This window comes from Vicugna pacos, chromosome 17 (assembly GCF_048564905.1).
Source record: "Vicugna pacos chromosome 17, VicPac4, whole genome shotgun sequence".
Taxonomy (NCBI): Eukaryota; Metazoa; Chordata; class Mammalia; order Artiodactyla; family Camelidae; genus Vicugna; species Vicugna pacos.
In genome coordinates, this window is record NC_133003.1 from 18,344,337 (window position 1) to 18,354,043 (window position 9,707).

General features: G+C 50.1%; 1 protein-coding gene across 4 annotated transcripts; it reads left to right on the forward strand.

Annotated features, from left to right (window-relative positions):
* Positions 1 to 923: 923 nt before the first annotated feature.
* On the forward strand, positions 924 to 6,727 carry TMEM42 (transmembrane protein 42). Of its 4 annotated transcripts, XM_072941112.1 has the most exons (5): positions 924 to 1,139; positions 2,967 to 3,113; positions 3,784 to 3,978; positions 5,430 to 5,545; positions 6,103 to 6,220. In XM_072941112.1, the coding sequence occupies exons 1-3, from the start codon at positions 948 to 950 to the stop codon at positions 3,922 to 3,924; spliced, it is 480 nt and encodes a 159-aa protein (XP_072797213.1). In that variant the 5' UTR covers positions 924 to 947; the 3' UTR covers positions 3,925 to 3,978; positions 5,430 to 5,545; positions 6,103 to 6,220. The 4 variants fall into 4 exon arrangements, with proteins under 4 accessions (XP_072797213.1, XP_072797212.1, XP_072797214.1 ...); XM_072941111.1 differs by lacking the exon at positions 5,430 to 5,545 and having other exon boundaries at positions 6,103 to 6,238; XM_072941113.1 differs by lacking the exons at positions 5,430 to 5,545; positions 6,103 to 6,220 and adding an exon at positions 3,206 to 3,301 and having other exon boundaries at positions 3,784 to 3,919.
* The last annotated feature ends 2,980 nt before the right edge of the window (positions 6,728 to 9,707 follow it).

Here is a 9,707-nt window from a genome sequence, read left to right on the forward strand (position 1 = left end):
TTCTCCACATCCTCACTAGCACTTGTTATTGTCAGGTTTTTACTCTAGTCATCCTAGTGGGTGGGTAGTGGTATATCACATTTTCTTAACGACTAATGATATTGAACACTTTTTACATATAATAGAATACTACTCAGCAATAAAAAAAAGAGACAAACTGATACATGCTATAGCATGGATGAACCTCAGGAAAAAACATGACAAGTGATAGAAGCCAGACCCAAAAGATCACATACTGTGTGATTCCATTTATGTGAAATGGTCAGAAAAGGCAAAATTATAAGAGACAGAAAGCAAATCATTGGTTGCTTGGGGATGGGAGTGGGAATGATTATGTGGGCACAAGGGAACTTTTTGATGTGCTAGAGATGTTTTTTAAAACTGGTTTGTGGGGATGGTGGCACAACTTAAGTTTAAAAATTAAACTAAATTCAAAATGCGTTAACTTTATGGTTTGTAATTATACCTGAAGCTGAAGAGAAATACTTAAAAATTAATGCATGAACTCAAGGAATACTAGTAAATCCCCAAGAGCCAGCAACGAAAAAGGTGGGAGGTGGTCTTGTTAAAATGAAGATTCTGATTCAATGGCTGTTGGGTGGAGCGTGGGATTCAGCATTTTAAACAAATTCCCAGGGGAAAGCCAACGCTGGACCACGCCGAGTGACAAGGATTGAAACTTTTAGGCCACGGAGAGTTTTGCTACAGCAGCAACCACAGTAGCACAAGCAGCCTTGGACTTCAGCCCGGGAGCGCTCCCGCGTAAGCCACAACCCAACACGGCGGGAGAAGGCGGCGCGTGGGTCGGTCGGCAGCCCCGCCCCTCGAGGCCCTCGCGGAGCTTCCGTTGGCCCCTCCACTTGCGTGAGCGTCGCGTCACGTAAGGCCGCCGTCCAATCGCGGAGTGCGCTCGGCGCGGCGGGCGCGCAGAGGTGGCGGCGGGCAACATGGCCGAAAGGCCGCACGCTTCAGGCGGCACAGTGTGCGCGGCCGCCTACCCCGACCCTTCCGCCGCATTTCCCCCGCACCTCCAGGCCGGTGCGATGAGGCGCCGCTTCTGGGGCGTGTTCAACTGCCTGTGTGCCGGCGCGTTCGGGGCCCTGGCCGCAGCCTCCGCCAAGCTGGCCTTCGGCAGCGAGGTCGAGCCCGGGGCGCTGCTACTGTGGGTGGGGCTGGGTGGAGGAGGGGCGCTACAGGCCAGTGGGGCCCCGGGGCGGGGCGGGGGGTCCCGGCGGCCGCCTCAACCCCGCCGATTTGTTCGGCCGGGTCCGCAGCCGGGCACTACAGCCTGCGAGGGCAGCAGAGTATCCCTGGACTGGAAGTCACGCCCAACCCTCGTCCAGTGTAGGTAGTAAGGGACGTCGGGGACCGAGGCCTCTTCCCTTACCAGGGACCTAGAATCTATCCTCCGACTGGGCTAGTTCGCTCTCGGGAAGACGCACACCTCCTACATCCACTCTCTACCCCTCATTTAAAACCCTTTGTGCCTGAATATCTCTCTCCACATGACGCTTAAGGTCACAGGCCTGTTGCCCGTCTCTTTACTCCGTAATTGACGGTGTTTTGACTGATCTATCCTGCTTCCAGGAAACTTGGGAATTTGGGATATCGTAGGTATAAGGGGAGACTGAGGGAAACGTTCTGGACATTCCCTTAATGCTGAGAACTCCTAAACTGCCACCTCACGTCTGCTAAGGTGTACCTTTTTGCCTCTGCCATCCCGGATCATAGCCCAGCTTCTGCTTGTTGAAGAGGTTTCATTGCATTTGCAGCCCAGGATTAGGTCCTAACCTGGACAGTGGACCGGTTGATTCTTTAGGTTTAAGCCTAGAGCTAATCCAGTGGGAGCTGCCGTGCTTGAGGTTGATATCCTGTTGGGTGTAGTTCTTGGAGTAAGTGGTCCAAAGTAAGGGTGACTGTGAGCCACGAGGTTTTGTAGTCTTGTCAATTGTGCAACCAGACCTTCACAACGCTTTATTTAAGTAGGCTGCCACTGGCACATACAAGGTTTCTGTGTAAATTATACGAAGACACGCCTTCCTTAGGATACTGTATATTTAGCTGCTGGAAAACTGTTAGGAGAAATGAGTGTGAGGTTTAGAGTGGGCACCATCCCTAGAGGAAGCAGCTCTGTCTGCGGGCGGGTTTATAACTCAAAACCAAGCAAAGGGTCTGCATATCCTTTGTGTAGGAGGCTTCTAAAGACCCTCTCTTCCCTCAAGGCTCTCCTTTTTAAACAAAAAAAGAAAAAAGAAATCTGCAAGCTCTCCAAGTGCTGCTTGGGATCACCAGTCCTATAGTCTCAGGTGGTGGTTTTCGTCCACACGGCTGCGTCCTGGTTCAGAGCATGGAGCCACACTGCCTGGGCTTCAATCCTGGTGGCTCCCCCAGGTGTGGCACTTGAGGCAAGTTACTTAATGGTCTCAGGTTCTTTATCTGTGAAATGAAGTTAAGGAATAAATGAGAAGATACTTAAAACACTTAGCACAGGGCCTGGCACAGGGTAAAAGTTCAAGAATGCCCACTGGGACTGGCCTGAGTGGGTGTCATCTGTACAGGATTGGGGAGATGTGACTAATTTGTGCTTTACCTGCTCCTGGGAAGTGAGGACTCTGCCCCTGATTTACTCATACCCCATACTGAGTAATAACTACCTGGTCCTCTGGGAATGAACTTCAAGCGTTGGTCACTTGGGACCAATAAGGGACAATAGAAAATAACTGGTTATGGGTTAGCACTTTAGTTCTGCCCAAGGTTGTGTGGTCAGCAAGATGGTCAAATAACGGTCTTCTCTGAGTTTGTTCCACTGCAATATGGGTGTGCTGTCCACCACGGGTGAAGTCCTGTGCGGGAAAGCTCTGAGGACCCTCAGGCTTTGGCAGGATAGGGGCCTGGCTGCCAGTAACCATGACCTGAGGTTTGCTGCTCGGGGCTGGCTGTGGCTGCAGTGACGCTTTCTCCTGCAGGCGCACATGGGCTTCTGCATCCTAGGCGTTATTGCGATGGCTACCACCAATTCTCTGATGTGGACATTCTTTAGCCGAGGCCTCAGTTTCTCCATGTCTTCGGCCATTGCATCTGTCACGGTGACTTTTTCAAATATCCTCAGTTCGGTGAGTAGCCTGAGCATATGGTTCCTGTGTCCAGACTTGGGTTCTGGGAGGGTTCTGGGTGGGTCATCCTTAAGCAACCCCTGCTCTCCCAGATTGCAGAAGGGGCAGGAACTGAAGCAGAGGTTGGGCTGTGGCTTTTCCCCTGGTGGCTGCTCCTCTAATCTTTCAAACTTGGAGGAATTCTCAAGGTAAATGGGATGAAGTCCAACTGTAAAAAGCCTCTATGCTTGCTGTCCTTCCAGGTGGGAGCCCTCATTCTGAAGCCTCTTTGCAACCCAGCTGTCTTCTAGGGGTCTGTGAGCTCAGATGTGAGACGTGGAGGGTCGAGGTTCTTCCCTCCCAAATGGGGCCTGGCCCAGTCAGGCCTGCAGTCGAGGCAGGGAGGACTTGGGGGGCCGGCTGTGTGCTGGGCCTAGTGCTGGCCTCTTCTGGGCTTTCTTGTGCCCTTTGCTGGAGTCTGATGCTATGAGGAAGGTACCCTCCCCACTTGTGCAGGTGAGACTTGCGCAAGGTAACAGATTGGCTTTAAGCACCAAGCTTCCAGCTCCAGACCTGTCCTCCTGCCCTGTGAGGGCAGCCAGCCACAGAGGAGTCAGCTGGTGCCCACCCACTGTGGTCGAGTTCTTCGGGCACGGGCCCACCCGGCCTCACAGCTGTCTCTGTCCCACAGGCCTTCCTGGGCTTTGTGTTGTATGGAGAGTGCCAGAAGGTCTTGTGGTGGGGAGGAGTGTTCCTCATCCTCTGCGGACTCACCCTGATCCACAGGGAGCTCCCACCAACCAGGAATCCCCTTCCACACAAGCAGCAGTAGCATCAGCAGGCTGGACGGACCAGCTGGAAAGACATGGCAGCGACTCAGGCTCAGGTTGGTGAGTGGGGACTGCTTGTCAAGGCGATCTGGATGCGCAGCTTCCAACTCTCAGCCGGAGGGAGATGCTTCCACAGGAGGGAGGCCTGTGACTGGGCAACCTTGTGGCTGGACAGCCCTGACGTCTGTGAGGGGAACCACACCCGCAGGGGTGTTCTGCTTGAAGCCTTCTCCATACATCTACATGGTGCTTTTGATTCTCATGCCCCCGGGCCCACCCAGTGAGCCTTAGCAGATGCAGGAGACCTTAGGGTTGTGTGCTTTGTACAGGGACTTGAAACCATGTTGTACCTGCAGGCCTGTTGCCAAACAAAGACCAGTCACATTTTTGGAATCGGTGACTGGTGGGGCTCTCAACAGCCTCACACTGATGTGTCAGGCTATCTGATTCATGCTTCTGAATTATCACAGGAGAAAGAAAACTGGATTAATAAATACTTTTTTATATAAGTTAAAACTACCAGATGTGAAAGAAAAAAAAACCTACCAGGTGTTGAATTTTAATTTTTTCCTACCTTTTTTCCTTTCCTAATTTTTTGGTTGGAAGGGAGAGCAGCCAGGGTGAGCTGCAGTTCCAGGAGGGGAGTTGAAACCACCCCCTGCCCCCTGCTTCCAGGCCCCACTGCCTGCCTGCGTGCTTCCTGCCTGCGTGCTTCCTTCCTGACCTCACTGGCTGGTGCCCTTCACATTCAGGAGCATCTGTCCATTCTCTTGGTGTTCAGGGAGAAAAGCTTGACCTCACTTTGGGGACCTGGTTTTATTTTACTTACCAGGAAAGGAGACTGGCCCCAAGATTGCTCCCACCCCCTCACTTTACCTTTGTGCCTCTTCTGTCCTTGGTCCTGTCACTTTTTTGTATCTTACACCACGTGAATGTAGTTCCTAGTTGAAAACACTCTGTGCTCTGCCCACACCCACTCCCCATGTGTAGCTTCAAGTGCGATGCTCACCTTCTCCCGTTCCCTGGGGCTCCCCTGGCTGACTGAGAGCCCTCTCCCCTTTCCTGAGCCTGGCTGCGGCCCCAGGTCTTCTCCATCGTTCCCTGCAGTAGGGAGGGACTTCGTAGCCGTTGATCTTGGGGAGAGAAGGATCACGCCAAGACTGGCCCCTCCCGTGCACATAGCACCTTCACAGCTCTTCTCTGTTACTCGGTGCACAGCTGCATAGCTGTTCCGTGGCTCCTAGTGATTGGGCTGTGGCCCTAGCCTATCTGTCCAGCTTCTCCTTTGCTGCCTCCTTAACACCCCATACCCACCACGCTGGAGTCACCCAAACATCTATGTCTCAACAGTTCTCAAGTCTGCCACATCCACTTCTGTCCCCATGCTTTTGTGCTTGCTATTTCCTTTGCCTTGGATTATCTTCCCCTTCACCTCTCTCTGGAAAACTCCTTTTCTTCCTTCAATATCCCCAGGGCTTAATTTGCTTCTCTTTCTGGGCTCCCACAGGGGCAAAGGCAAAGCTGTGATTCACAGAATGGAAATTGATTAGCCTGGCTTTGACATTGAAGCCTCCCAGCCGCACTCCATTGTGAGGGAGGCACTCTTGTTATCCCATTTTAGAGGTGAGGAAACTAAGGCTCAGAGAGGTTGAGTAGTTTGCCCAAGCTCACACAGCTAACAAATGTCAGAATCACAGTGTCAGCCCAAGTTTCTGACCCCAGGGTTCAGCTCTTAATCCCTGTAACTGTCCTGCTTCCCACATCAGCACATTAAAGCCCCAGAGTGATCCTGTGCAAGAGGAGCCTGTTTACAGTGTCTAGTAGTCTCAGAGCCCTCCTTTCACTTACCACCTCCCACCCCCTGAGGATCCCTGATGCTCCCTGGAGCACTCTTCAGGTTTCCCTAATCTAGCCTGACCCCATCATCCTACCAGTGGGGAAGATGAAGGCCACTCAGGGCTCTGCAGGGTGTGTTCACACAGGTGGCTCAGGCACCCGGCCAAGGCCGGACATGAAGGCTATTGAGAGCGGGTGGTTGGGTCCCTGAGTAGTTCATGACAGGAGGGCGGGTAGGAGTCCACCTGGGAGCAGACATTGTCCTGAGGGACCCAGCCCCCACCCAGACGCCTGCTGAGTAGTTAAAGGTGGTTGGTGCTGACCTAAGACCCTCTCACTCTCAGTTCAACAGATGTGCCTACGGGGGACGGCGGGATACGCAGAGATGCTTCTCTAAGAGGAAGATTAGTCATTTTTCAAAAAGCAGAGTGAGACCGTCTCTCCAGTTACCTACGAACGTGGGGATGCGTTCGCTGTGTCTCTTTCCTCATTTCAGAGGTGCATTTGATGTGCATTTGATAAGAGAATGAACTGTGAATCTGTACTTGTCTTTCTGCTGTGCACCCTGGATGACAGATTGAACTTTGCTCTGGAGCTGCCAGTTTGACTTTCAGGTTCGACAGCCAGTGGCCTGATAGGTCAGTGTTGCTATTTTGTTTGTTTTAAAATTTTACTTATTTCTTTTTTTTAAACTAAAAACAATTTTTGTTAGCATAAAATTTTAAAGGTTGTAACATGTATCAGTCTTTATTCCTTTTATGACTGAATAATATTCCATTGTGTGGTTGTACCACAGTTTATCCATTCATCTTGTGCCAGACATACGGGTTGTTTCCACTTTTTTGGTGTTACGAGTAATGCTGTTAAGAATATCTGTGTACCGGTTTCTGTGTCAACTTGTCAGCTGAGAGTCAGATTAGAGATGAACTTATCTCTGCAGATGCAAGAAGACAAAATTTTGCTCGTGCAGATCTGTGCATGCAATTTTACTCACTCTTCCTTGTCTCCACAAAAAAACGGGGGAAATCTATCAAAATTAAATGTCTCTTGGTGTCCTGCAGTGCCTCGAACGCTGACAGGGCCTCACCTCTCTTCTTCAGAATTGGGAGGTGGGTACAGAGCTCAGTCGAGGAGCAGGTTTGAATCCCCAGAAGCAACGCTGATCAGGCTTTCCTTCCAAGACAGACTCCCAGCTTCCCTTGGAAGAGGAAGACTTGGTCTTCTCCAACCTCTGAAAGGCACTCCTGCCCACAGGCACCAGCCACTGAGATCCGTGGTGCAGAGCCTGAGCCCTTCCTCACACGTCATCTTCATGAAAAACCAGCTCTCCGAGCTGCTCACTAATTCATTTATTCATGCGTTTGTTCATCTATGAAGCCCTGACATGTGCCAGGCTGTGGGCTGGGGACACAGAAACGAGAAGATTCCATTCATGGCTATACAATCAGAGTCCCCTGTGAGTTTCACTTTGAATGTGTTCCTGTCTGCCCTACCCCAGCCCCGTGTTGTTTTCAAGCCCTTCTTCCCTGCCTTCCTTTCTCTTTCTCCATCTCATCCCATTATCTGGGTTAATGTGGGTTAATGTGAAGTACGGTCCATGCTTACTTTTCTAGGAGAGTTTGCATTCTAACTTCCTGTTCCATAGTGGGGCTTGAGGCTTGCCTGCTCTATCACTTTGTGACTCTCAGATGGTCTTGAGTGGGAGGTCCCTGACCTGGACATCCCAGGGCTTGGCCAGGACCCATCACTTGGGAAGGCCAGGCCCTCGTGTGATTTGGTGGCTGCAGTACTGGGGCCTCACTGTCCAGTGGCCTGTGACCAGCTGGTCTGGGTGTCAGCCATGCCCAGGCAGGAAACAGGAGCGTCATCAGCTCTTTAGGACCAGCTGATGTATAAAATGACATCGTGCAGGAACTGAATAAGAGCTGCGTCTTCCGAGGCCTGGAAGTTCTGGGTAGGAGGAGAGAAGGCGAGCTCACCGGGTTCCTCTGCTGACACCCAGTATGTCCCACCCTCTCTCGGCTGCAGTTCTCACATCTGTAAAATGAGGGTGTTGGGATGAACACCTTCTCTGAGGTCCCCTACGGAGCTCAAATCTTGTAGCGAATTTAGAGTTGCCTTCACCTGATCATAGCACCCCTTACTGAGCCTGGCACCATGGAACCTGATCTAGACACGTGACCTCCTACACCCCCAACAGATCTGTGACTGGGGTGTTTTTATCTCCATTTTGCCGACAAGACAGAGGCTAAGAGAGGTTAAGTAACTTGCCCAAGGTCACACAGCAGGTCTGTAGAGGGAATCAGGACTTAGACCCTGTTCTGTCTGACCCCAGATTCTGTTCCCTTTGGATGCTGTTACACTCCCTCTGGTCCCCTGGATTTTCTAGCTTGGAAGTCACTGGAGAAAACTCATCAAGTTCAAGCCCCTCACTGGTTCAAAGGAGATGGAGGAGACCCATGGAAGTGAAGTAACAAAAACCCAGCCCTTCTCCCTCTCCACCAGGGTGCTTTCTGGAAGGTTTCCCTTCCTCTCTATTTTAAACAGTGAAATTAACTTTTAAATAGGTAATTCATGCACGTGGTGCTAAATTCTGATAGTGGAAAAGGAACTATAGAGAAAAGTAAGCATACCCCAGCAGGGCCAGGGTCTCCCTACAAACGGAGTCCAGCCAAGGCTTTTCCTAAGTGCCATGTGCTCAGCTCTTCAGGGCTTGATTGACTTTATTCTACCTGAAAATGCAGGGCTGAGTTGCTCGTCTTCAGTGTAGCAGAAGCCTGACCTGGTTCTCAACTATTCCAAGTGGCCAGGGTAGCTCTCTGCCTCTCCCTAAGCCCGCAGAGGTGACTGCCAGGTGCTGGGCACTGTGTTCAGTTCCTTCACCTCACAAGTGAAGAACTGAGTTTCCCAAAGACACATAATGGCGTTACCGCAGGGCTAGGGCTCCGTCTCATACCCGCTGACCTCTGGTCTGGGACTTAAGCTGCCACACCAGGCTGGCTCCTTTCAAGAGAATTAACATCATTTTTTAAAATGGCAGATGCCCCTGTGGAGAGCAGAGCATTAATATCTATGAAAATTACAAATATTTAAGCTCTTTGGCCCAACATTTCCACTGCAGGGCATTCAATTCTTCCTGTAGGTAAATGCACATTCAGATACGTGATCTACGTACAAGCTTATTATTTGCAGCACTGATGGTAATAGATATTGAAAGCAATCTTGGCGGGGAGTATGGCTCAGAGGTAGAGTGTGCTTAGCATACACAAGGTCCTGGGTTCAGTCTCCAGTAAATAAATAATTAAACCTAATTACCTAACCCTTCCCAAAAAGAAAGCAACCCAAATGCCTGTGGATAGGGTGCTTATTAAATAAATTATGGGCCAACCATAAATGGAATACTATGCAGCTGTGAAAAAGAATGGACAGGGTCTCCACATGGTGATGGAAAGATCTCCAATATCTCCAACATACATTATTTCATGGGAAGACTCAAAGTGCAGAACACACTGATGTGCTCCCTTTTGTGTAAGAAGGGAAATTATACATAAACATCCTTGCTTTTCAGTGCATTTAACATCTCTGGAAAAATCTAAGAAACTGGCAGCTATGATACATCACAGAGGCTATGGGTACTTTTAACATTTTGAACCATGTGGATGCATTATTCTAAATATAAAACAAAGTTTTTAAAAATTACAAGCATCTCTAACTTTCTTAACTGGAAGGGGAAAAAAAAGAAAACCATAAAGTTCGTCAAAGTTAGTCCAGCTCTTCTACAGTTGATCTTGACAGTAACCAGCATGACCTGCCACATGTGGGTGAGGTCATGGGGCCTGGCCCTGTGTTGGGGTCACGTGTGAGACAAACAGGTGTCATTCTCCATTTTCTTTCTCTGTAATTTTTATTTATTTTACTGAAGCATAGTCAGTTTACAATGTGTCAAATT